Source organism: Bos mutus, chromosome 17, assembly GCF_027580195.1.
Source record: "Bos mutus isolate GX-2022 chromosome 17, NWIPB_WYAK_1.1, whole genome shotgun sequence".
NCBI classification, from domain to species: domain Eukaryota; kingdom Metazoa; phylum Chordata; class Mammalia; order Artiodactyla; family Bovidae; genus Bos; species Bos mutus.
The window spans coordinates 42,650,260-42,673,301 of NC_091633.1; the positions used below are offsets into that span (position 1 = coordinate 42,650,260).

Here is a 23,042-nt window from a genome sequence, read left to right on the forward strand (position 1 = left end):
TAATGACACTGTAAACCTGTAGTTGGAAAGTGAAAGATATAAAGATGGCATATATGCTAGCTTTTATCTTTAAGATAAATAAAATCTTGTTAAATGTGAATGTATCTTAGAACAAAAATTATCCCCTTGAAAATTAGTTTGTATACTTTGTATTGATGAAAATAAAAAAGTTTAAAACTGGCTATGCCTGAGCCTTATTTTCCTTGATGCTAACATTATTAATAAGCAGAGAGTAACCAAATTTTTATCAGAATTGGGAACTGGCTTAAAGACAGAAAGCAGAGTTTTCAGGGTTTTGTACAGGAGTCTGTTTGGTTTTTCAGAAATGTTATAGAAGATAGTACATTTGAAATCCCCAAGATTTTACAAGTTTTAGTGGGTAAAGGAATATTAAGCTAGTGGGAGTAAACTGTAGAAAGATTTTATGAGGCAATGAGTGGGTAAAACCAAAACAGAGTGAGTGAACGTCCTGGTGCACAGGGCAAAGTATATTTCAAGGAAAATAATCCAAAGTATACTTTGTAGTCTATTGGGTGCTATCACTTGAGGAAAAAAGTTAACTCTTTTGAAAACGCTTAACATGATTTCTTGCAGAGGTCAACTTAACACAAAACGTAACACAAAAAGTTAAATAACAAGATACATGTTTTTGTTTCCTTCTATATTATCAGTAATTCTGTTTACTACAAAAAAGGAAGATTTAAGATGGACCAAAGCATTTAAAATTATAAAACAGTAACAGTGTCCCATACAAACATAAACTAAGAAAAGATAAAAGTTTTCAGCTTGTTCAGGGACATGCTTAGAAGCAAAAAGTCTTTAAAATCCTGAATGGCATCCATAGAGAGCAAACAGGAATTTAATTACTAAATCACCAGACCAAAAGTGTATTCTTTGAAGGCTGGAACATGTATATAGTTAGGACAAAAGAAAGTGAAATGTTACCTAGGGGACTGAAACAACATGCTGTGCCTACCAACCACATGACTCTACAATAAAGCTGAAAGGTTGGAAGGCGTTTTATTTAAAAGGAGAAACTAAGAGGCTCCAGACCATAATACATAGGGAGGATTGCCAACTACCTCAAAGCAATGACTAGGAAAAAGGAAAGTCATCTGTGAGAAATCAAAACCCCCAGGCTTGAGTCACAACAAAAAGTTCAGAATATATATGTAAACACTATCTGTGATACAGGAACTCCAACCTGAATAATTAAAACTGTTCTAGGACCAGTGAGACTTCCTCAGGGCTCTGACAGAAACAAATAACAAAACCTCTCTGGGACACTTCTGTGACCCAGGGCACACAAAATATCCCACAGAAAAAACAACCTTATTGCAGGTGAATTTATAGTGAAAACAAATCATACGAGGAAACAAGCACTCTGTGGAAGAGTTGGTAGGTATTATACAATCAGAATTAGCACCCCTAGAACTAAAAATGTGATAAAATACTCTAAAAGGCTCTAGACTTAGAATGTTTAAAATGATGAATAAAGTTTTAAAGGAAGCAAAATAATACAAATAGTGTAGTTAAAAGAAGAATAGGCAAGTCTGAAAGAACATCTAGAAATGAATGAAATGAAAAACATGACAAAAAGCTAAGAGTCATGTTTGAAAGAACATCTAGAAATGGTAGAGTGTTTGAAATTAAAAACATGATGAAAAGACCTAAGAGTCATAGAAGTTAAAGAGTCCCTACACATTCTAATAGATCCAGAAGACACTGAAAAGGGGTGAGAGGCAGTAATCAAAGGACAATGACAGACTTCTCCAGAACCTAAAAAGTTCATCCATCCTCAGGTTAATAAAAAAAATTCTGAGTAGATTTTGCCTAATAAAATCCATATTAGATGCATCCTAATGAAACTACAAAATAAAATGAAATAATGAGATAAAACTCGTAACTTGGAAAGGAACAATATTTAGACTCATCAATAATAATGGATGCTAAAAGATAAGGGACAGTTACTGTCAATCAAAAATTCTATTGGCAACCAAGTTATTATTCAAAAGGTAAATCAGAGATACCACAACATTGTAAAGCAATTATCCTCCAATACAAGAAAATTTTTTAAGTTAAAACATTTTTAGACAAAAATGTTCACCATTCAGAGACCTTTACTAAAACAATTACTGAAAGAAAACTGAACCCAGATGGAAAGAGGGATGCAAAAGCAGTGAAGTAAACATATTGGTAAACTTAGACAAACTCTGGCTATAAAAGACTTTTGGGTGGGAGAGGTAACATAACTTGGTAAATTGGGGGATAATCAGTGTTCTTGGGAGCCTGCACACATTTTGGTTTCTTCCTCCTTAAAATGTTTCAGGGGCAGATCCCAATGTATACAAAACTATGTGTATTACTATAACTAGGTAGGTGAGTAAGTGAGTGAAGTCGCTCAGTTGTGTCTGACTCTTGGTGATCCCATGGACTGTAGCCCACCAGGCTCCTCCATCCATGGAATTTTCTAGGCAAGAGTACTGGAGTGGGTTGCCATTTCCTTCTCCAAACTAGGTAGGTACGTCTGCTTAATTCTGGAGCGCAGTAATTGCAAGTCAACAGACACACTTCTCTAGTATCAGTATTATCAGTAAAGCTGATAAGGAACCAAGAAAAGGGATTCAAATAATATTGAGAAAGTTGGACATACAGCTGTAGAAGGGATATTTTTTAATGAATAATCAAATTTATGCCAACAAACATGAAAACCTAGATGAAATGGTCACTTTTCAGTAAAAATATAAATATTGATACAAGAAATAGAAAACATAGACTATATCCCCTAAAGAAGCTTAAACCCATGGTCATAAATCTGCTTGTAAACTCCAGGTCAAAATGGTTTTCAGGCTTGTCTTTGCAAAACTTGACCAGAGAAAAGAAAAAGAGGAAACATTCTCAACTTCTTTAATTAAGCCAGTATAATCTTGATATTAGCAAGAAGAATAAAGGAAAATTAAACCTTACAGATATAAGCATTCTAAATAAAATAATCACAAGCTAAATCAAATGTATCTAAAACAGAACCATCATGGATGGCCTAACAGGTTTATCCTAGGAGTGCAGCAATTAGAAATCTATTCGGAAATATGAATTAGAAAATCTGTTCATATTATTCGCCACATTAACTGATGAGAAAAAAAAAGATCATTTCAAAATATAGATGATGCATGGCATTTGTTAAATTTTAGTATCCACTTAGGAGAAACCGCTTAGCAAGGAAAAGAGGATAAATTCAGGTTCTGTAATGTCAACACGGATGTATTTAATGTAAAGTACAAAACAAGAATGCTTGCCATTACAGCTTGTATTCTTCATTGTACTACTGATAAGCAACATAAGAGAAAACAAGATTAAAAATGAAAAAGTATTAGTTATTTCCCAGCCCATATGGTTCTATATACAGAAAATCCAGGAATCTCTAGGAATACTAGAAGTTATAAGAATACAGAAGGATTGCTGGATACACTCACTGATCAATATACGTAACTCCACAAAATCCCTACATTGCAGCAACAGCAGCTGGGCATATCTACCATGTATTGGCCTTTTTGGTGCCAGGCACTGTGACTATGTTCACATTATACAATAATAACAACAGTCTTATAGTTACATGTATCTTCTTCATTTTAACAAGTTTTAAACCTAGGGCTTGGTAGTTAAGTAACTTGCCAGAGGTCCTACCACTAGTTAAGTTAGACCAAGCTGGGACCACAACCCAATTCTTGTGACCCACCAAACCTGTCATGCTTTCAGACAGGAGGTGGTCTCATTTCCTCCCAGAAATGATAAAGAATAATAATAGTAATCTCTTGCTCCTGACCCCAGTTGTTTCTTTTTTGCTCTTTTAAGTGTTTTTTAATAGGAAAATTATTCTCACACTCTCAAGTTGTACAGAGAGCAGTGGAGAACTAAATGGTCCTAGGAGAATTTCAGGATATTCTAGAATAAATAGATGGTGGCAGGCCTAACAGGACGGGGGCTACAAGGGGAACTGAGAGTGGGTACACGCCAGGGGCCGCCCAGCAGCACTGGGGCCCGGGTTCTATTGCGAGCAGCAGCTCCCAATCCCTGCCCTGCTCACGCACTGCCTGCTGGGAGACGCGGCCGTGACACCTGCCGCAGAGAGGACAGAGGATGGCGTCGTCGTCGGGAGTTACCATGTTTCCTGTGTGCTTGTGAGATGGAAGAGAGATGTAATTCTTTAATGAAGACAGATCGGAGCCAAAACATTGCTGAACATTATAGTACATCACAGTTTCCTCAGTACCGCCCTTGAAAATGGATTTCATGTTCCTCATAGCAACAGCAGCAGGAGCTATAGCCACCCTTGCTGCTGCTGCTATTGCAGCACTGATTGTGGTAAAAAGTCTCAGTTCTTTTAAGAAGTGGACAAATAAGGACAATGAGCCTATGAAAAAACCTCGTAAAAAAGTCTTTCTCATGATACCAACAAACGGGAAACAGGAAACACATGAAGAATCAAGCAAGAAGCAACAGGAATCACACAAGGAATTGGGCAAGAAAGAAAAGGAAATCCCGGAAGAATTGAATGACAGGGAACAGAACTATGAAGAACCGAATGATGAGGAATGGGAAACCAACGAAGAACTGAACGACGACCAACAGGACCACAAAGAACCAAATGACAAGGAACAGGAAACCCACAAAGAACTGAACAAGAAGGAAGAAAACACTCAGGAAGAATTGAATGAAAACGAACAGGGCAGCCAAACTTTGTAAGTGTTAACTATAACTTGGTTAAATTTCAGACACCACTACTTATCCTGATCAAAAGAAGAAAGCCATTTGAACTACTGGAGGCTTCTTCTCTGGGGACCAAAGGGTGGCGGCTATGCACAGGCTTGCCTGGTGTCACAGGACACACACACTTAATATTACTGTCCTGTAAAACTGGTTTTCAGAGGTAAGTAAGGGTTAGTGGAGGAGGCTGCTCCTTTTAGGATAAAGCGAGGGAAGTTATACCAAGGGAGAGTTGCATGCGTGTTGTTTCTTGACATGTTTTTTTTTTTTTTTTTTTGGTGTTTCAAGCCCTTGTTAGGCTGGGGTAAACTGTTCAGTCGGCTTTCACACAACATAGGACCCCTTTCCCTCGGGATCCGCGCGCCCCTGGGGAAGAGGCGAGGCGAGGCCACCGGCGGCCGCACAATGGGCGCCACCTCACAGAGCTGGGCGCGGCGGGCGGGCGGCGGGGCCGCGCGGCGGGACTGCAAGCGCGCTGGCTGGCAGCACATGGGCCCCTCGGGGCGGCGAGGCCGTCGGGTGGGTGCTGGTGTTGCGGGCGGGCCCCTCGGAGGAAAACACCGAGGCGGCGGCGCCGAGCCAGCAACCGCCAGGCTGCGCGCCCGACGCCGGGCAGGCCCGGGCAGTGCCCTGCGGCTGCAGCACGCCGATGCCCAGTTGCCAAAACAACCCAAAGGGGTTCTTCCAAACACGTGGGCAAACCTCTGGCCGGGCCGGGGCTCGCACCTCGTCCAGCCGCAGTGCGCCCTGAAGCCGCGCGGTGGCGAGCCAACCGGCTCCGCTTCCCCTCCTCCTCTCCTGCCTGATCCTCCCCGCTCCCCCTTCTCCTCCCTCCCACTCCTGCTGGCTTAGCCGCCTCCATTTTCCAGATTTTTCTCGAACCCGCAGCTCCTCGGGCAGCCGTTGCCCGAGCGCTGACGGAAGAGACCGAAGTCAGGGCCAGGAGCAGCCTCGGGCACGAAGGGGCAGCTCGCGCGCCGCCCCGGCGGCTGAGCGCGCAGGCGCAGACCCGAGTAACTGCCGGTTGGAGGCTGCCGAACCGCAGTGGAGAGAGACCTGGGCGGCGAAGGCTGCGGCGCGGGCGGCTTTCCCTTCCTCCAAGGTTCCCCGACGCGCTGCCCTAGATTTAATGCGCAGCGACTTGGGGTCATCTCTCCTTTGCTTCTCGTAGGAGTCGTAGTTCCAGGAGCAACAGCCCAGAAAAGGACGCGGTCCCCGCACCGAGGGCTTCTGCACCATCACCCCTACCTTTAGGCGGCGGGATGTCTGTGGTCGGCATTGACCTCGGCTTTCTCAACTGCTACATTGCAGTAGCGAGGAGTGGCGGCATCGAAACCATCGCCAATGAGTACAGCGACAGGTGTACGCCGTAAGTGCCCGGTCTGGTGGTAATCCTGGGAAACGTTTCCTCCCGACCCTCGCATTTGTCCCGCCTGCTGGTTTCTTCTGATGCGCCGAACTCTGAGATGACAGGTGCAGCCCATCAATTGCAGTCCGCGGGGTGGCGGGCCCAGGTGGGAGTCGGACTACCTCGCTCCGCAAAGCTTCTTTTCCTTCAAGGACAAGGGACTTAACTCGGATAGTTGGCGCATCTGTGTACCCACGCACCCCCCCGCCCCTCACCGCCTCCCCACCCCTCAGTCCCCACGCGCGCCCACCACCACGCCTCGGTCCCCCGGCGGCCCTGCTTTAGTTTTCAGGAAAAGGATTGGTGCGGGACCACCACGACGTTCTGAACATTAGAGAAAGATCTTTAGTTCCCCCCTCGCCTGGCTGGTTTGGGATTATTGGCCGAGGGCGGGCATCCGCGCTCGCTCAGTAAAAAAATTCTTTATTGTTTCTCCCCTTCCTCCTCTGCCCATCTGTCAACGCCACAGCTTTCTCTCAGAAAAGTAAGAAATGAAAGCTTAGAATGCAAATGTCAGAATATGAGTTGCAGGTTCATCTGGCCCAGAAGGGCTTCTTTTGTTTGTTTTTTAAAAGAAGGGATTTTACCTCAGTGTCCTTGAGAATTGGGGGTAATCGGACGGGTTTCCAGGGGCGTAGGTTAGTGGTGCATTAATAGGGAGAGAATCAGGGATGGGAGTCATTGCCCACGTGTCGGTAATGTTCATCCATTAAAGGAAAGTAGTGGAGTTAGAACCTGTCGAAAGCGTATTTCTACAGAATGAATTGTTGGAGAGTCAGAGGCATCTGTCCTGTATAAACATGATTATGAAGTGATTCTATTATGAACACTTGATGAAAGAATAGAAGGAGTGGCATTATGTCATGGAAACATGTATCCACATGTTTCATTGTTTCTGTGGCCTGGGAAGTTAGCAAATAATATAATTAAGTAAGACAGGGATATGAAAAACTAGCTTCTTATTGTAGATTCCTGTTACTGGTAATTTTATGAGGTAACTAACTGCCAGTGTCTTATTTTCTATGGTTAAGCAACCAAACATGTTGATTTGACCTTTCTGAATGGTCCAAAATATACTACTTTAAACATAAGACTAATCTTGTCCAAGATCAGTGTTAAGCTAAGCCTTTAAATAATTATATTGCTAATCTTTTATGAATAAATTACGTCAAGGAGGTTTTGACGATAGTTTACTTGGAGCAGTTTGTGCTTTAGTTTCTTTTAAAGAATATTCTAGAAGATTTATACCACCTTTTTCTAGATATATGCATTATATTTCTTTTGCTGAAATTCCTGTATACTTACAGTCTCAAACGTGAGCATAGGTCAGTTAATATTCATAGTACTGTTAGAACTCTTGCTTCTTTTTACATCTTTCTCTGGCTTTATGCACAATGAGACAGTGAAGCGTAAATTGTGAACTACTGATGACTTCATCTCTACAGCGTTTTAAGTCACAGCAGATATGGGCTTCTGCCAGAAAAGGACTAGGAAATTCCACTCTCCTCTTTCATCAGAGTAAAGGTTAATGCGGGCAGTTTTTGGCTTCAGGAACTTAGCCTATAGAGAAAAAATGAGAGGTCGGATGGATGTTCCCCTTACCTTTTTAAAGCCTTATCCTAAAAGATCAGAAACCAGAATTGTAAAACAGATACTGCATTTCTAGGCTCAAAAATCTTATTAGTGGTTCCATGACTCTTTAAATTTAAAGAGCCTGGCCACACTTTCAAAGAGAGTTCTTTAGAAATTAGGCTTGCTCATTTAAGTCTTCTAAAGTCTCTGTTAATCTTCTTAAGCACATTGGCAAATTCTGTGTGGCTGAGGTTATCTTTCTGATTTGTATGTAAGAGAATCACTTCTGATATCTAGATTTAATGAGGCTAAACCAAAGTAGAACGTTCTAAAAGTGGAAGGATTGTATCCCTCGCTTGTATCAGCAACTCTGCCCTTCTTTCTGGAGTTGTATACTGTCGTGTGTTTCAGGAGTATACCTTTTCTTGTTGTTGAACTAGTACTTCATTGTAGTCTGGTGCTCTTACAGTGTGTGTTTACTTTGTGGGGCTTACGTTATTGAGCGAAAACATAGCCCTTCCTGATTCTTAAATGTTTATTCATTAATGCCTATCTTGCAAAAAGCGTAACTACTGGAGGACCTGAAACTTTTCTGATATACCACAGTATTTAATAATACATATAAACTAGCTTTGCAAAAAAAAAAATTCTTTGTATGTCCTTTTGCTAACATCAATGTAATATGCCAAAGGCATTGCTAAGATGCAAATACATTTTAAAAAGATCGTGTGGGAAAAAAAGTAGAAAATGTTTGATTTAGTTGGTTTCAGCATCCACACTTTTTCACATTTCATTCTTTAATATACATAATTATGTATGCATGGGAGAATCCTATGTATAAACCAAGGACAATTTAATGAAAAAGATAATTAAGTTTTGGCCTATAGTGGGCTACAGTCCATGGGATTGCAAAGAGTCAGACACAGCTGAAGTGGCTTAGCACATAGCACTCAATTTCAGTGTTTGTATAATTAAACACAGAATTTCCTTATTATCCCTTATTGGTATTCAGGTTGTTTATATTTTCTTTTTATAAGCAGTGCTGCAATAACTATATTTGTAACTAAATTTTTGACCCTTAATTCCTTCAAGTAAGCTTCTAGAATTAGAATTACTGAGTGTGCACATTTTTCAGGCCTTGAATATGTTTATATTCTTCAATTAAGTATAGATGTAGGGATTGGAATTTCCATCTCAGACTCAGTTATATCAAAGTGGTTAGTTTCACACATGGGAAAAGAAAACTGGAGCCAGAAATCCTCATTCAATATCAGATTAAAGCATGTGGTCAGATAAAACATCAGTTCAGTCACGCAGTTGTGTCTTGACTCTTTGCGACACCATGGACTGCAGCACACCAGGCTTCTCTGTCCATCACCAACTCCTGGAGCTTGCCTCAAACTCATGTCCAGTGAGTCGGTGATGACATCCAACCATCTCATCCTCTGTCGTCCCCTTCTCCTCCTGCCTTCAATCTTTCCCAGCATCAGGTGGCCAGAGAACTTTAGCATCAGTCCTTCCAATGAATATTCAGGACTGATCTCCTTTAGGATGGACTGGTTGGATCTCCTTGCTGTCTAAAGGACTCTCAGCAGTCTTCTCCAACACCACAGTTTAAAAGCATCAATTTTCGGTGCTCAGCTTTCTTTATGGTCCAACTCTCACAGCTAAAACATGCTCCCTGCATTTTAAATTGATATTTAGTGATGATTTCTATGGGCTTAGCATTGTTCGCACTTGCATATGTATCACATCAATTCTATGAGTTTGATAATACTAGCTATCTTTTTTCCTAAGAAGCCTTAAGCAAAATTAAATATCTTGGCCAAGAAATAGCAGTGAAATGGATTTAGTTTCAGGCTTCTTTGACCCCAGAAACCCAGTGCCCTTACATTATCTGTTGGCATACAGATGGTATCTATATATTGGGCAATGGGCTGTATTGGAACAAATTATCTGTCTGGGCATTTACTGTATAGAGAAGCATCAGTAAAGTCATCTGTTACTGTCTAGTTTCTAAGAAATATTATCTTGTTTTAAAATGTTATTTTAGTATGCTTTTAAGTTATTTTAAGAAGATGTAAAAATCTTGTTTCAATTTAGAAATTGATATAAAAGTAGGTACACAAAATGTTAGTGCAAAACTATGGAGGAAAGCGGTGTGGAAAGACTATTAATAGTGGGTATTTCTTGGAAGTAGATTATGGAAGTGTCTCTTAATACATAGTCTGTAATGTTTTGAATTTTTATGAACTTAATTTACAATAAAGAAAATGGATCTTTTAATCAAACTTATTTCAAGACATTTTTGTTAGATGTATATATTCGTTTTACTATTAAAATTCTGCAGGATCCAACTTAGCAGACTAAACAGTTCTCTGGTTTTCTGTCCTTATCAACATACGTATAATCTGAAAATATGGGAAAATATTATTTATACACCACATCTCAGATATGTGAGATGTCCTGTTCAATGCACAAAAGTAGAAATCACTTACCTTGAGATACTGAAAATAAAAAATTTTTCTACATGGAAAACAGGAAACTCCAGACATTAACAGTGACTTGCTGGGTAGGAGGACTTTTTAATAGTAATAGCAGTTCAGGTTAGGAGAAAATTTTTACATTTTTAAAATTATTTATTCTTTGTATCATATGAAATGGTTTTGTTTGTATGTTCTGTGAGATTACATTAATTTAAAGTATTTTAAATACTGAAGAATTACATAAAGTATATCTCCTCTGTCTCTTCCCAGCTACCTCCTAAACTTTAATATGTGTGTTTCTATACATAGTGAGTATATGTATTAAACTGGGATTTTTTTTAGCAAAAGTAGAATTACATTTATACATTCTGCAGTTGGCTTTTTCAAAATATAATGTGAACATCTCAAATTAGCTCATATGACTCTACCTCATTCTTCTTAATGTATGTACAGTATTCCATTTATCTGTACATGTCTATTAGTGTGTGTTACAAAGTATTTTGCTGTTGACAAACAAAAATTCAGTGAAATTTTTTTTAAATGAAATTGTGCCTAAATGAGTGGATGGGCAGACGTCCCACACTTTAACATGGCCAAAGCTAGTACTATGAAATCTTTTAGTATGAATATTATCCACAAAACAAAATGAATCTCTAGTCATTGCCTTGAATTTGTAGCTGAAAAATTCTGAAAAAATTCTAGAAGGCAGGAATGATAGGTACAAATTACATAATATACATTGAGTTTAAGATGTTTAACATGCCTTTTAGTATGTGATTAGTATGAGGTTAGGTTTCCCTGATAGCTCAATTGGTAAAGAATCTGCCTGCAGTGCAGAAGACCCCAATTCAATTCCTGGGCCGGGAAGGTCTGCTGGAGAAAGGGATAGGCTACCCGTACCCACTCCAGTATTCTTGGGCTTCCCTTGTGGCTCAGCTGGTAAAGAATCTGTTTGCAATGTGGGAGACCTAGGTTCAATCCCTGGATTGGGAGGATCCCCTGGAGAAGGGAAAGGATATCCACACCAGTATTCTGGCCTGGAGAATTCCATGGACTCTATAGTCCATGAGATCACAAAGAGTCAGACACAACTGAGCGACTTTCACTTCACTTAGTGTGTGGTCATTATAATACAAATTAATGAGCATAGCTATGTTCTAATTAAATTTTATTCACAAAAATTTGTGGTAAGTGGTAATTTGCAAATCTTTGTTCTAGGCAGTCATGATAAAAATGACAAAATTATTATGCATTGTTATTTGTCTTTGAACTGATGAATTTTGAGTAAGATAATCAGTTTTCAAAATACTGTAATAATTAAACAGTGTGTCTAATTTAAAGTACCTAATCAGCTTTTTAAATAAAAATTAAATCAGCTATGTAAATGTGTGTGTGATTTCTGTAGGGGCTTTCCAAGTGGGACAGTGGTATAGAATCTGCCTGCCAATGCAGGAAACGAGGGTTCAATCCCTGGGTTGGGAACATCCCCTAGAGTAGGAAATGGCAACCCATTCATTCTAGTATTCTTGCCTGGGAAACCCCATGGACAGAGATGTCCAGAAGGCTACAATCAGTGGGGTCACAGTAGGACATAACGTGAGCACACACACACATGCAGCAGATTTCTGTTGATGGTTTTAAGTTAAGAACAAATTTAATTTGGGAGTTATGCTTATTAGAAGCATTTGGAGACTACTAAAGGAATTTTTGTTTTTATATGTTAAAATATTTTATTCATTGTCCATATTGAAAGATTGAAAAGTTTATATTATTACTAAATCATAGGTGTCTAAAAATTGTATATTTCTAAGCATTAGTTGCTCAGTCGTGTTGGACTCTTTGAGACCCCAGGGACTGTAGACCACCAAGCTCCTCTGTCCATAGGATTCTGCAGGCAAGAATATTGGAGTGGGTTCCTGTTTCCTAGTCTAATATTTCTAAGTAGCAAACTAAAAAAGAAATGGTAACAATCATTCCTTTACTTTTTTTTCCAGATAGTTAAGTTTGAGAAATAATAATCACGTTTTCTTTACTGTCACAGTCTCAAATCCTTAATTTGTTTAGAGGCATTGAAATAGAAAAGAATGTTTTCCTCAGCTTATTTGAACCACTAAGGGATTACTTTGTACAGAACACTATTTGGGAAATGATGCAGTGGTTTTCAGCTGGAGGAGATTTTGTACTCTAGGGTGCATCTGACAATGTCTGAAGATACTTGCAGTTGTCACACTGGGAGAAGGAACGGAAGAGAGCTAATATCTAGCAGGTAGAGGCCAGAGATGCTTCTAAAATCCTACAGTGCACAAAATTGCCCTGGTCCCTCAACAAAAAATCAGCCCCAAATGTCAGTAGTACCAAGATTGAGAAACCCTGCTCTATAGACATCTTGGCAGCTATAGTTGAAAGGAGTTCCTCAGCGGTTGACAGTCTGATTCAGAGCCAAATTGGCTGTATAAGGAACAAACCCCTTATTTAAACCAATTGATTGTCCTCTTATATTATTAATTCAGCTATTGTATTTCTTTGCATCTACTCAGTGATAGCAGAGACTATAAATAGTAATTGTGATCTTATGGAACTGACAAGGGAAAGTGGAAATTTCTAAAAATAGGGCTATTTTAAAAGTGTCAGTGATAAGATCAAGAGGTTTTGATTCCTTAGTGGAGATTTACAAAGAAGCAAACAAATCTAGAGTGTTGACCTCTTAGGTGAGAAGTTTGATGGTCTGTTGGCAGTGTGTGTTTTCTCCAACCTAACCATGCTTGGCTTTATAAGAAAGACAGTTAATTTTAGATTTTAGGGGAAAATACAAATATAGCTTTCTTAAGTAACATCCTGTCTTGATTTTTATGCCCCTTGTCTACTAAAAGTTATACAGAACATTTAGAAGTTCTGCTTATTTGTTTAATTTTGTGGCATTCTTTGAGAGTCTAGGACTACTGTTACAATGGCAACATCAGCCTAAATATAATGGATTTAAGCTGCATTGTAAACTCTTTTTTTTTTTCCTTTTAGGTATAAAATGGATTTTCTAAATAGTAGTTGAAATAATCTATAAAAAGTGTAATTGGATTTTGTGATATATAGTTGGATAAACTGTTGAATATCCTTTTCTAGAAAAACTTTTGTGTCAACCTAATATATAGTATAATATGTCTGTTTGCCTTGGTATTACTGAAAATTAGGTAAAAGTTTTGAAAGAGAATAGGTATTTAAATTATACTTTGATTTTTCTGAAAATCCTTGACAGATACTTATATAATGGCTGTGCTATAGAATCTTTTGGGGAAAAAAAATTTGAGGGAATTTGAAGACCTTTAGTATGTGAGAAGGACCTTTAGCTAGAGAAGGAAATGGCAACCCACTTTATTATTCTTGCTTAGAGAACGCCATGGACAGAGGAGTCTTGTGAGCTACAGTTCGTGGGGTTGCAGGGAGTCAGATATGACTGAAGCAACTTGGCACGCATGCAGTATGTGAGGAGAGTTTTCTTTGTATTGAAACTGGGTATTTCCAAGTTATAACATTTAATTTTTGAACTTTACAAGTTGTCTGCTTTTAACCTGAAGAGAATGTCTGATAATGATAACTGTAGCTTTCTTCATGAGAAGATATAGGCATAAAACATATTTCAGTGAATACAGCACTGAATACAGCAAATACAGTGAATACAGCAATAAATGATAGTTGAATCAATCTTACTTGGATCTGAGAGTTTTAACAGAAGTTTAACTCTTGGAATCAACCTAAGATTTTCTGTGCATTAAAGTAATGATATCCTTGTGCTGAAAAATTAAGTTTTTCAAAGTGTATCCAGATAATGGAGTTGACAGCAAAATGGGTCTCAACTCCCAAAATAAAGCTGGCCAAGAGATGGCAAGTCCGTATTTTCTCTGATGAGTTTAGAATGGAATGCCAACCATCTACATGGATTTCTGTATCAGGCATGCAAAGTCTACTCTGGCAGAGACTATGTTGAATCAAGGAATTATTTGCAAGAAAAATGAAGGTGTCACCTGAACCACTGATTCTTAATATATCCTGTTTACCTGTTTTTACCAGATCACAATTAAAAGTAACTTCGATTCCATCGTGTATCAGTTCATCACATTTAACATTTAGTTCTAAATAAATACCTCCTTGGATGTATCAAAGGCACTTCAACCTCAACATAGCCAAAATAGAACTTGTGATGGTCCATCCCCAAACAGTCCCTCTTACAGCATTTTCTGTCTTATTGCATGGCACAACTATCTACCCTCCAATGCAAACTGGAAACCTGTATGTTATTCCTATTACTTACCTCTTCCTATTACCTATTCCAGCACTATTCAGTAAAAATAAATATATGTGAGCCACATACATAATTTAAAATATTCTAATTGTTTCAATAAAAATACAGACAAAATTAATTTTAATATACTTGATTTAACTCAGTATATTCAAAATCTTATTTCAGCATGTAATCAGTATTTTTAAGTTAATAAGATATTGTTTCATACTTTAAGTACATCTCGATTCAGACTAGCTGCACTGGGGCCCCAGTGGTATAGTCAGTTAGCGCACATTACTTATACAGACTAGCTGCATTTCATGTGCGTAATAGCCATGTGTTTCTGGTGGCTGCCTGTTGCACTCTGAAGATCTAGTTCATCACCAAGTCCTTTGAGTTTTAGCTCCTAAAATCTCTTACTTCTTTTCCTTTTATCTCAACTGCCACTGTCCTGATAAGAGATTATTGATGACTTCTAGTGCTACTCCCATTCCTATAGTGTAAATGACCTCTGCCAAACACTCCCCTAGTTGAATCTGTCATTGTTTACTTTTCTTTCAAATCTCATCATTTTCTCAGGTAGGCCATCCCCGATCCTCCTCTTTTAGGTCAATTCCTGTTATTGTCGACTCTTCATTGCCATGTGTGCTCATTTGGGTACCGCCTAGTTTACTTTGTACATTGGAGTGAGTCTACAGCAATGTAAGTGCCAGGGGAGCCATTATGATGTCTGACTTTTTGCCCCTCATTATTATAGATCTACTTACCCAACAGAGTGCCAGGCATGTAGTAGTTACTCAGCATTCATCTGTTAAATTGACAAACTTAACTGCTTGCCTTTACTGAGAATCCAGTGTCTGCAATGTAATAGTATCTTGTTCAGCCCTTGAAAAGCACTGTTCTGGGATCTTTCCTTTTCAGTTTATGTAATACATATACACATATGTATATACATACACACACATAATATTTTAAAGCATGGCATGTTCTTTCTGCTATTCAAAAGCTTTTAATGATCTCTTAAAACCTAATTATATTTCACATTTATAATATATCATTTAAGACACTATATAATCTGGCCCCAATAGATCTACCAAAATGTGCTATGAAACTAGTAAAGTTGCATTCTTCCTAGTCTCCAAATGAGCATTACCCTTCAGAGCCATTTTTCCATTCATTCAGTAAGTACCTTGGTTATGTACCAGACACTGTACAGATAGCAGTGCTATCCAGTAGAACTTCCTATTCTACAGTATATGTTCTATGTGCTTTCTGTTTTTTGCATATCCAATAGCCACATGTAGCTTTGAAACACTTGAAAATTGAGCCCTTGAAATGTGACTGATTATTAATTTTAGTCAGTTTAAATTTTACTAGCTAGTGGCTACCATACTGGATACTGCAGATCAAGGCAATGAGACATATATTATCTACCCACACAGAGTTTACACCCTAATGTGGATATATAGTCAGTAAAAAAAAAAAATTGTATCAAATGGTGATACATTTATGAAAAATGAGGAAACAGAAGATGTGTGTGTTGGGGAGGAGCAAGAATGTTGTTTATGTAAGAGAGAAAAGGTATTTCTATTAAGCTCATACTTGAGCCAGAGACATGAAATGAGGGCTCAAAGCCTGTGTTCCAGAGAGAATAGCATGTACAAAGGCCCTGAGGCAGAAATGTACTTGCCGTACTGTAGAAATAGCAAGGAGACTTCTGTGCCTAGATTGAAGTTACAGGGTAGAGCAGCTACAAAGCAAATCATGGCTGTTTATTGGCTGTTGGGGAAATAGGACACCATTGCAGGGTTTTTAGCAGAGGACTTTGTCTTTAAAAGATCACTCAGGCTGTTATATTGAGAATAGGTGGTATACCTATATACTGGTAATGTCCTTTTCCATAAAACCAGATACATATTAAAATGCTTTCTTTTCTTTCAAGTCTTAATTAAGAAATCACATCTTCTACTTGCTTTTCCTAAGCCATATTATCTACAAGTGATTATTCTCTTTTTTTGCTAGTATCATTCATAATTTTATATGTTAATTTTCTTGATAGACTAAATTCTCCAAGCACATTGGATTGTAGCTAGTATAAACACAATGCCTGTAAGTATTTGTTGATTGAATGAATTACAACTGAATTACAATCTGTAATTAATATTGAAACCATGGAAACATTTTCTTGAATCACAGCATGAAATGGTTTTTTGATAAAAATGGTACTCTACACTTTTATAAGCAGAATTATTAATACATTTAAATGCAGGAATGAAAACAACATATTGTTCATTTAACTATCAGTTCAGTTCAGTTGCTGAGTCATGTCCGACTCTTTGCGACCCCATGGACTGCAGTACTCCAGGCCTCCCTGTCCATCACCAACTCCTGGAGTTTACTCAAACTCATGTCTGTTGAGTCAGTGATGCCACCCAACCATCTCATCCTCTGTCATCTCCTTCTCCTGCCTTCAGTCTTTACCAGAATCAGGGTCTCTTCAAATGAGTCAGTTTTTCACATCAGGTGGCTAAAATATTGGAGTTTCAGCTTCAGCATCAGTCCTTGCAATGAATATTCAGAACTGATTCCCTTTAGGATGGACTGATTGGATCTCTTTGCAGTCCAAGGGACTCTCAAGAGTCTTCTCCAACATCACAGTTCAAAAGCATCAATTCTTCAGCGCTCAGTTTTCTTTATAGTCTAACTCTCACATCCATACGTGACCACTGGAAAAACCATAGCTTTGACTAGATGGACCTTTGTTGGCAGCACAATGTCTCTGCTTTTTAATATGCTGTCTGTGTTGGGCATAACTTTTCTTCCAAGGAGCAAGCGTCTTTTAATTTCATGGCTGCAATCACCATCTGCAGTGATTTTGGAGCCCAAGAAAATAAAGTGTCTCACTGTTTCCCCACCTATTTGCCACGAAGTGATGGGACTGGATGCCATGATCTTAGTTTTCTGAATGTTGAGCTTTAAGCCAACTTTTTCACTCTCCTCTTTCACTTTCATCAAGAGGTTTTTTAGTTCCTCTTCACTTTCTGCCATAAGGGTGGTGTCATCTGCGTATCTGAGGTTATTGATATTTCTCCCAGCAGTCTTGATTCCAGCTTGTGCTGCTTCCAGCCCAGGGTTTCTTATGATGTACTCTGCATATAAGTTAAATAAGCAAGGTGACAATATACAGCCTTGACGAACTCCTTTTCCTATTTGGAACCAGTCTGTTGTTCCATGTCCAGTTCTGACTGTTGCTTCCTGACTTGCATACAGGATTCTCAAGAGGCAGGTCAGGCAATCTGGTATTCCCATCTCTTTAAGAATTTTCCACACAGTCAAAGGCTTTGCATAGTCAATAAAGCAGAAGTAGATGTTTTTCTGGAACTCTCTTGCTTTTTCGATGATCAACAGATGTTGGCAATTTGATCTCTGGTTCCAGAGATCATTTACCTATAGTCAGTCACTAAATCCTCACACACCTCTCTGAGTAGGTATTATTATCAACACTGTCTTCCTGATGGGAAGCTGAGGCAAATAATGGTTAGGTAATTCCTACAAGGTTACTCAGCTGTTAAGTGGCAGAGCCAGGATTTAGATCCAAGTCATAGACTTACTGAAAATTTTGAAAAATAATTTAGGGACCAGTAAAATAATTTGAGGACCAATAAAATAATTTGGGGACCAATATAGTGTTGCCAACTATTAGCACACTTTTGTAAATTCTGACATTCTGACAACTATGCTATTACTTAGGAAAGTTTAAAAATATGTAAAATTCTGATTTCAATAACCTATTTTTTGAATACTACATGATTATATTCATCCTTAAATTCATTTTTGTATAAAGAGAAGCACAGTAGTAGTACATTAATGTAAAAATACCTTGGGAACACTTTTTTTTTTTCCCTGTTCAGAGCGTGTATATCTTTGGGATCAAGAACACGAGCCATTGGAAATGCAGCTAAGAGCCAGGTGAGTTGTTAATGTAGATGTTTTGACTTATAAGAAGAATTAACTTCATAATGGCAGCTAAGCTCCCAGTTTATATAGTTAAAAGTTAAAAAAGAGAATAAAGAAATTGACAGATCCTAATATTTTTGTATCTACTAAATATATTTTGCTTTGGATTGTAAAGTATTTCTTGAATTTTATTTTTTTAAAATTCTTAGTTGTGAGGTTAGGTTATGCTGTCAAATGGCGTCAGGTTTTCCTGGTATGGTCACTTTTAATGAGGGATATGCTATTTAGAGGAGAAGGCAGCGGCACCCCACTCCAGTACTCTTGCCTGGAAAATCCCATGGACAGAGGAGCCTGGTAGGCTGCAGTCCATGGGGTCACTAAGAGTCAGACACGACTGAGCGACTTCACTTTCACTCTTCACTTTCATACATTGGAGAAGGAAATGGCAACCCACTCCAGTGTTCTTGCCTAGAGAATCCCAGGGACGGGGGAGCCTGGTGGGCTACCGTCTATGGGGTCGCACAGAGTCGGACACGACTGAAGTGACACAGCAGCAGCAGCATGCTATCTAGAATACATACTTCTACAACAAGTGAATGATATCTTTGTTAAAGAAGGTGGGAAAAATTGGAGAAACTGGTTTCCAGAGTTAATTCTCTGTGGCTGCCACTTTACATGGAATCTGTTTAACTATTCGTATTTCTAGGCTTCTGAAATCCTTTTGCATAAAATATTCACTTTAACATTCCATGCTACAGGTTTATTTTTCTTAGACTTTGTTTATGGCCATGAACCAAATGCCCTTAACAGTTAGTTTTTACCTTTTAATATATACCTGGGTCTTTTCTTTATTACAAAATAACTGTTTAATGGAGCTATTTTTTTTTCATGACTTTGTAGACATAATTGACTCATTTATCCAGGAATTGTTGTTAAGATTTTTTTAATCAAATTGTCTTGCAGTCGGCCTGAGTGTGAATATGGTTTTTTCCTCCATTTTCATACTGCACATAACCAAATGTTTGTGCCCAAATGACCCCTTCACTAAAAGTTACTTCTCGTCTTCTGGCTGATTTAAGGTATCATAGGGCTTAGAGTCTCTGAAGGAAGCAAACTATAAGTTATTTTTCCTAAAAAGCTAAAGAGATTAATATAGTAATTCAGCATCCCTGTAGTTTTCATCTTATAATTGAAGGTCACTAAGAGGACAGCAACTGGATCTCAGTGATATTCTGTAGTTTGAACTACATGTTCTAATTAAAGAAAAAACTACTTTGCCAAAATACAAGCTATTTACAAATGAAGACACATTAACTTAGCACCATGCTATATGGAAGGATTTTTAATTTACTAGCCTAGGAGAAGTTTTTAGCAGTGAAAGCAATGTAGTAATACGTGATAAAGTTCACAGAAGATATTTAGTGTAAAAGAAAAACAGGGTGATAAAAGACATAGTGTAAATATTAATAAAAACACAGATGAAAGTGGAAAGAATCAAAGATACTAATTCATTAGCCTGAAAGTCTTGAAGAAAGCCAAATAAATGAGTTGTAGATAGATTTTCATTGTATTTGAGAAGTTTTGTTCTTTTTTTTCTTTCTTTTTTCTTTTTATTTATTTATTTTTTAATTTTATTTTATTTTTAAACTTTACAATATTGGTTCTGCCATATATCAAAATGAATCCGCCACAGGCATACATGTGTTCCCCATCCTGAACCCTCCTCCCTCCTCCCTCCTCCCTCCCCATACCATCCCTCTGGGTCGTCCCAGTGCACCAGCCCCAGGCATCCAGTATTTGTTTTTAACATTCCAAGGGTAGGAGATAGTGGTTTCTATCAATTTGTTCAGTTGCTCTGTTGTGTCTGACTCTTTGTGACCCCATGGACTGCAGCACACCAGGCTTCCCTGTCCTTATGTCTCCTGGAGTTTGCTCAAGCGCATGTCCATTGAGTAGATGCCATCCAACCATCTCATCCTCTGTCGTCCCCTTCTCCTCCTGCCCTCAGTCTTTCCTAGCATCAGCATCTTTTCCAGTGCGTTGGCTCTTCAAATCAGGTGGCTAAAGTATTGGAGCTTCAGCTTTAGCATCAGTCCTTCCAATGAATATTCAGGGTTGATTTCCTTTAGGATTGACTGGTTTGACATCCTTGCTGTCCAAGGGGACTTCTATCAATTAGAAACCAGAAAATTAAATGATAGTGTGTAATTCTGAACTTATACAGATGTGTAGGATAAAGAGACTTGGTGATTCACAAATACTAGCGTAGTTTACTTTGCATTAATTCAGTAATTGATAAAAGTGTTTACTGCCAACAGATAGTCACGAATGTAAGAAATACAATTCACGGTTTCAAAAAACTTCATGGGCGATCTTTTGACGATCCTATTGTGCAAACTGAAAGGATCAGGCTTCCCTATGAGCTGCAGAAGATGCCGAATGGAAGTGCAGGGGTTAAGGTAAGTTTATATTCCCAGAATGCAAGCATTTGTTCAAATTAAAGAAACCAAATGCAGTAATATTGCCTATTTTTAAATACTTTAAAAAAATTTAACTTTTTTCCTTTAGGTGAAATACATGCATACCAAGAAACAGGCAGTTTTTGTAGTGTGCTTTAGTGACTGCACCAAAAAAAATCTGATATAGAATAATAATCTTTTTAATCCAAATACTTTTATTGTCAAGAAAAAGGTATTATTATTTGGAGAACTTTTAGAGGTGAACCATTTTTAAGGGACAAAGGCAGAGGCATATGTGATTTAGAAAAATAAGCCCAAAAGTATGTTAACTGCTATAATGAGTTTGCTCTAATTTAGAAGAATCTTGTGTTAGGAATATTAAAGCAAATTCTTCTTCCAAGTAAGAGATGGATTCTAGGTTTTGACTTCTATATCCTAAGACAGAGTTTTAGATTGGTTAACAAAAACTAACAGAATACCGCAAAACAGATAGATTGTATGACTTAGCAGTTCTACTCTTAGGTGTATATACATAAGAGAATTGAACCACTTGTGCACACAAAAATTTGTACACTAATGTTCATAATAACATTATTTATAATAGCCAAGAAGTGGGAACAAACCAAGTGTCCACCAGCTGATGAGTGTATGAACAAGATGTGGTATAGTTATCCAGTGGCAGTATTATCTGGCCATAAAAAGACAGTATCTAGAAAACATGCTAACTGGGGGGAGGAAAACAGATATAAAAGGCCACATATTTTGTGATTTCATTTGTGTGGCTCTCCAGAATCAATGCAAATCAGTAGACACAGAAAATAGACTTATGGTTGTTAGGAATTAAGGGTATCTCTACTTCTTAATTGTTAGGAATGGGTATCTCTACTTCTGCTACTAATGGAGCACTCTTTTTAAGTTGATGAAAATGTACTACAATTAGTGATAATCAGTATACAACTTTGAACATACTAAAACCACTTAATTGCACACTTCAGAAGGATAAACTTTATGCAATAAGATTTATATCTCAGAGCTAAAAATTTTAATAGCTGATTTTCAAATTGATATATATGTTTTAAGGTGCACATATTTCCATGTTTAGAAGAGGGTTCTGACTACAGGATGGATGATGAATTGTAGTAAGGAGACATGAGACTTAACAATAGTTCAGAAAAAGACACGGTAAGAGATTAAGGACAAATTGAAAATTAGGAAGTCATATTTTAGGTGAAATTTGTGGATCAAGATGTGCTGACTAGGAAGCTGATGGGTTATGATAGCAATAAATGTGATAAAGAGTAATGTTCACGTGTCCTTTAGATATGATAACTTCCAGTTAATGACTATGTGGAACAGTTTTATTCTAAACTACTTAAGTGTTTTATTCTTTAAAAAGAAAATTAAAAACTACGCTTTGTGAGTAGTTTGATTAAAAACAAAATAATTTTTACAGAAAGTCAAAACCTAATTTTTAAGTGATATAATTTTTATGCAGTTATAGTGAGTGCATGTAAGCTGGTTGAAGAGGCTTTGAAAACATCACTCAACCATGTGTTGAACTAAGTTTCTTCATCCTTTGAAGATCTTTAGCATTCAGTGCCTCAAGCAGTTTATCCATTTATTTACTCTGACGTTTGTTTGAATATGCTTTAATGTTTATTTCATCTAACTTTTATATTCTTCAAAATAACTCTGTATTGTTGTGCCTCCTATAATCAGACTAAGACACATGGTACTTGATTCATTTTTCCTTATTTTGGTATGCTTCATTTCTTCCTATGTTTATCTTTTTTATTATTATTATTATTTTTATTCAATTTTAATTAAAAAAATTATACATGTGTTCCCCATCCTGAACCCTCCTCCCTCCTACCTCCCCATACCATCCCTCTGGGTCGTCCCAGTGCACCAGCCCCAAGCATCCAGCATCGTGCATTGAACTCTTCCTATGTTTAAATTTCACATAATTTCATGTAATTCTTGGTTTTAAACTTACCTGTAAATTGATTTGGAAACAAATGGATATCAAGTTTAGGTCTGTTTCATTGTAAATATTATATAGTTATTCATATTTACACAGTTAAATAAATACCTACATTGTACTGCCTGAGAAGTTCTTTAAA

The 23,042-nt window shown here is 37.9% G+C and overlaps 1 protein-coding gene across 1 annotated transcript in view; it reads left to right on the plus strand.

The window, feature by feature from the left end:
- The first annotated feature begins 5,797 nt into the window (after positions 1 to 5,797).
- The window catches only part of HSPA4L (heat shock protein family A (Hsp70) member 4 like), a 58,290-nt gene continuing 41,045 nt past the window's right edge, over positions 5,798 to 23,042 (plus strand). The window contains exons 1-3 of the mRNA XM_070386503.1: positions 5,798 to 6,133; positions 18,415 to 18,472; positions 20,779 to 20,919. Of these exons, the coding sequence (XP_070242604.1) occupies positions 6,027 to 6,133; positions 18,415 to 18,472; positions 20,779 to 20,919 (306 nt within the window). The 5' untranslated portion in view covers positions 5,798 to 6,026. The remainder of the gene's footprint in view (positions 6,134 to 18,414; positions 18,473 to 20,778; positions 20,920 to 23,042) is intronic.